Source organism: Trichechus manatus, unplaced genomic scaffold (assembly GCF_000243295.1).
Source record: "Trichechus manatus latirostris isolate Lorelei unplaced genomic scaffold, TriManLat1.0 scaffold00045, whole genome shotgun sequence".
NCBI classification, from domain to species: domain Eukaryota; kingdom Metazoa; phylum Chordata; class Mammalia; order Sirenia; family Trichechidae; genus Trichechus; species Trichechus manatus.
Genome location: NW_004443981.1, coordinates 3,183,958 through 3,189,043, shown reverse-complemented (window position 1 = coordinate 3,189,043; position 5,086 = coordinate 3,183,958). Strand labels below are relative to the sequence as shown.

At 53.1% G+C, this 5,086-nt stretch overlaps 1 protein-coding gene across 1 annotated transcript in view; it reads left to right on the top strand.

The window, feature by feature from the left end:
* The window catches only part of TTC7B (tetratricopeptide repeat domain 7B), a 271,431-nt gene that overhangs the window by 229,711 nt on the left and 36,634 nt on the right, over positions 1 to 5,086 (top strand). Inside the window, exon 18 of the mRNA XM_023731656.1 lies at positions 4,290 to 4,559. Coding sequence (XP_023587424.1) covers positions 4,290 to 4,559 — 270 coding nt within the window. The remainder of the gene's footprint in view (positions 1 to 4,289; positions 4,560 to 5,086) is intronic.

The window sequence follows — 5,086 nt, the reverse complement described above, 5'->3', positions numbered from 1 at the left end:
GACAACAACAACATGGGCTTCCACCATCTTGTTTGATCCTTACCACTGCCCTTGGAGAGATGTGGGCCAGAACCAGGGCCTCCAACTGACAGGTGAGCAGATCCACACACAAGGCCCCACGGCAGGAAACAAATCCTCTGTGTTCTCATTATGCCATGACTTGCATACTGGGTACCCTACAGCCTTATGGTACTGTACCCAAGGAGAAGGAAATGACCCAAGAGGGAAGCCAAGCTGCCCACTTTTGAGACTATATCAGGATAAGATCACTATGGAGAAAAGGCTCCATTGGGGGAAAATGGTTTAGGAATCACTGCGGTGCATTGTTCCCTGTGCTCCTTCCATTTGAACTTAAAGCAGAGGGGCTGGGGGCAGTCCTAGGCCATGGCATTTGTCTGCTACATCTACCGTCAGGAGCACAGGCATTATATCAGTGCCACAGGTTTCCTCCCACGACATCCATGGCACTGAACGACGTCCTCTGGAGGCCTGGATTCTTCCTTCTACCATAATGATTATGAGTGCTTCTTCCGTCTCTTCATGTAATGAGACCAATAGCGTGAGACTGTGGCTCATGAAAGCACAGTGATGAGAAGATATTGGTATCATATTTGGTCTCGTGGAGGACCCTTATAGAACAGGACTCACAACAGAGTCATAGCATGTACATTGTCATGTTGATATTTGTTTCTTCGATTCTTGTTATAAAAACTCTAGGAGCATTCAGGTCTCACTCCCCAAAATCGGCCTTTTTCATAGTGACCTAGATGGGAGAGGCTGGGTGCGCCTTACCACAACAGCTCCAGTCCCTGGCCGTCTTGGAAATGTATATACAGTTACCCCCAAAATGGAAGCAAGTCAGGAGCCAAGTGTACAGTGAGAGGAACGTTCTGTACAGCTCTCCCAAGCAGTGGCTACGCTTAGGTAACCTAACACTGCAGTGGGCACACATTTGACTCTTCCTGGCGAGAGCGTCGAGAGAATTGTGTTACTGAGAGACATCAGACTGCCCTGCCAGTGTCATGAGGAGGGCGTTTACCGCCTACGAGGGATAAGATTTTGCCTGGGCCCCAACCAAAGGATGGGTAAATGTCTCCTTTGTTTTTGCCGAGTCCCCCGTGTGTAGTAGGTGCTCAGTAAATGCCTTTGTCATTGAGTCTCCTGAGAAGGTGAAGTGGGAGCATTGCGGCTTTGCCACGTGTAGGGCTCAGCACGTTCATTGTATTTGATTTGCCCAAGTTTCTATGTCTGTGAGAGTCACTCAGGACACTCCCAGTGCTTTATCCAGGGCTCTTTGTTGGCTGGGGTGGGCAGTCGTTGGTGTTAATATGAGCACCAGGGAGGTGAGCACGCTTGGGGAGAGGGGCCAGCCAGGCTGATTGGGGTTGGAAAGTCAGCAGCCTTGACTCTGACCACAGCCGTGTAGTACACCCGTGCCATTTCCCAGTCTGGGCTTGAAGCTGGAGGTGTGGGGGGTGGAAAGGCAGGTCTGCAGCAGAGCCTGCCCTTGGAGAGCTTCCTGTCCAGGAGGGGAGCCAAGACTGCGACAGTGGCACAGGCCATCAGAGATGCAGAGGATGGGATCCTCTCTCAGCTGAGGAGAGGGGGATACCTGAGCTAGGCCTCGAAGGAGGGTGGGGGTGTCGGCACCAAGAGCAGAGGCACCAGAATAAACAAAATGTGGCGAAGGGAATGCCCACTCTATGTCCAGAAAATGGCAAGTAGCTTTCTACGGCCAGGGCCCAGAGTGGGGCAGGGAAGCAGTGGGGGCACAGGCTAGCTCGCTGGTGAGGTCAGTGGGACCGGTCAGAGGGCTTGAGGGCCAGACACAGGAATCTAGGTATTACTTTAGGGCCGAGATGACACTATCCTCTGGCGTACAAGAGCATGGGCCATAGCCAGCTTGCCTGGTTCTGATCCTGGCTCTGCCTCTCACTTTCCTGGGACCTTGGGCAAGCTGCTTAGCCTTCTAGTGCCTCAGTTTCCTCATCTGTACAATGGGGATAATATTAATAGTGCCTACCTCATTGGATAACTGTGCAGATAAATGAGAGCAATGCCTTGCACAAAGCTTGCGTTTAATGAGTGTTACTGTTATTATTGCTGTTATCACTCATTCAACAGCCCTTTATTGGACTTGGACTGTGTGCTGGACGCTGTGCTTGTCACTGGGGACACAGCAGGGAACAGCACACACCACCCTCATGGCTCACATTCTAGTGAGATAAAGAAATAAAATAGACCTGTCACTCAGTAGTAAGAATTACCTGTTATCTGTTGGCATCGAGTCAATGTCGAGTCAATTCCAACTCATAGTGACCCTATGGACAGAGTAGAACCGCCCCACAGGGTTTCCAAAACTGTACATGATCTTCACGGGGGCAAACTGTCGCATCTTTCTTCCCAGGAAGCATTAGGGGAAAAACAGCAGGGAAAGGAAGGGGTTGTGCTGCACAGATGGGGAACACACGTTTAAATAGGACAGCCTGGGCATGCCTCACTGGGAGGCCGTTTGAGGAAAGACTGAGCTGGTGAGGGTGAACTCTGTCAGAGCTGCACGCCGGCGGAGGGAACAGCAGGCAAGAGGGCCTTAAGGAAGGACATTTCTAAGCAGGTGGATGGCCCACCAGAGCTTTGCCTCAGGAGGTCAGTGTGGAGGCAGCTGCATGAGAGACTGGCAGGGACAAGGAGGGAATGATGGCCGGGACAGAGACTGCACCAGAGTCTAGGCTGTTTCTGAAGTGGCCTGCAGGAGACAGCTCACGGAGGTGTGTGAGGAAAATCGTCACACTTCTATTCCTGTCTTTTTTATCACATTCTTTTAGCTTTCCTATTTTTGTGTGCATGGTATTATACATATATGTTAGTACAGAATAGTTTCCGTAGGTAATTTATACGTACATATATGTAACTCGGAGCCCTGGTGGTTAAGAGTTCAGCTGCTAACCATAAAGGTCGGCAGTTCTTTTCCGCCATCTGCTTGTTGGAAACCATATGGGGCAGCTATACTGTGTCCTGTAGGGTTGCTTTGAGTCAGAATTGACTCTACCTCAACGGGTTTGGGTTTTTTTTGGTATATGTAATTTGTATACATGCCTATGGAGGAGGCCAGGAGTCACAGCAGGAGCCGATGGGGAAGGGCCTGACAGGAGGTGGGAGGCGGGTCAGCGAGCACGGAGAGGAAGTACCTCCTGAGTACTGTGGCAGTAGACTGGACAGGCGTGGCTTTGCGAAGAGAGGAGGTGGGAGGGGGCATCGGGACATCCTGGCAGACTCAGGCCTAGCCCACTGGAAGCGTGGCGTGGGGAGCAGAACAAGGCCTCAGGAGAAGAGGCCTGAGGGGCAAGATGAGAGTCCCTGCCTGGGCACTTGAGTGTGACGTTGCTGAGGGACAGGCGAGGGCACTTGGAAGTGGCTGGTGGGCCCTTCAGGGGAGGCCGGGGCTCAGAGCAGTTTGGGATCTCCACACAGAAAGCAGAGGATTGAGTCCGAGATGGGAAGAAAGACTTGTTTTGAAAGTGCCAGCTTGGTTTTTTGAAGGGCTTTGTTGATGTTACACAGTTAGTCTCCAGGGTGCAGTAAAATCCTGGTTGGAGGGCAAGGTCTGATGGGGCAGCATTCCATTTTATGCCCTTCTTGTTGTTAGGTGCCATCGAGTCAATTCCTACTCACAGTGACCTTGTATGACAGAGTAGAACGTCCCCATGGGGTTTTCTAGGCTGTAGTCTTTACAGGAGCTGATTGTCAGGTCCTTCTCCCACAAAGCCTCTGGATGGATTCAGTGTGCCAGCATTTCGGTTAGTAGCTGAGTGCTTAACCGTTAGGCCACCAGGGCTCCTTAAACACATAAGCCGATAGCCCTCTGCCCTTGTCACATCAGGAGAACAGGCTAGAGGGCAGAGCCATTTCCCTGTGAGGGGCTGTGTGTCTCTGGTCTGCTGTCCCTCTGCTCCTTCTGGCCCTTGTTCCATGGTTGTCAGGGAAGGGCTGGGCCAGCTTCTGTCCAGATGCTGAGGCTCCCTCAGTGGGCCCTGATGGTGGATGTCCTCTCTGAGATCAGGGCAGGGCCCAGGCAGGCCTCACCATCCTCCCCTTGTTGGGGACATCTGTCTACCAGGGTCCGCAGTGCGAGTGACTCAAATCCCTGTGTAATGGTGGGTGCACAGGACTGCTAGCCTGCAGCCGTTTCTGCTCGGGGTAGGGGACTGGCCAGCTCTGGGTCCTGCCCATCCAGATGGGCTCCTGCCTGGCTCCCTTGGGGGTGATGTCAGTGTCCCCAACCTGAGTAGCAGCTGCCCCAAGGGCCTCTGAAGGGCAGTGAACCAGGGAAGCATCTGCTCTCGCTCTCCCCCACAGCTGAGGTCTACATCGGCATTGGGAAGCCCGCAGAAGCCACAGCATGCACCCAGGAAGCTGCCAACCTCTTCCCCATGTCCCACAACGTCCTGTACATGCGAGGCCAGGTTGCCGAGCTCCGAGGAAACATCGATGAAGCCCGGCGGTGGTATGAAGAAGCCTTATCCATCAGCCCCACCCACGTGAAGAGCATGCAGCGACTGGTGAGTCCAAGAGCCAGGTGGGAAGCTCCCTCTTGGATTGGGGCCCCCCTTGGAAGCAGTAGGTATCTTGCAGCCCTCAAACCAAAGGTTCCAAAGGCCAGATGCCGTTAGCAGCCAGGCGGCCACATTGCACAAAAGCCAACAGGCACTTTTCTGTTTGTAGTTTTTGCAAATGGTATCCCTAGGTGTTGACAGTGCACAGCCTGAGCAACCCCGCCCGGCAGTCCTGTTAGGTGCTCTGGGGGAGTTTGAGTCCGTGGTTTCCTGGCCAGCAGTCCAAGCCACCCTGTGGTTCTGGGTCTGATAAAGACAGGCTTGCACACTGGGCATTGCCATGTGATCTTGGCCTCTGCCCTGCTTACAGAGCCTCCTTAGAGGGTATCCAGAGTCTCCTTAGGGGGTTGGGGGGACTTCAGTGTACGTTCGAGCTCTCTACAAACTGCGAGCCTCTCTTACCTTGAAGGAGCCTGAGACTCCAGCTTGTCCCACAGGCTGCTGGCTAGTAAGGGCATCCTTTTGGGGATGGG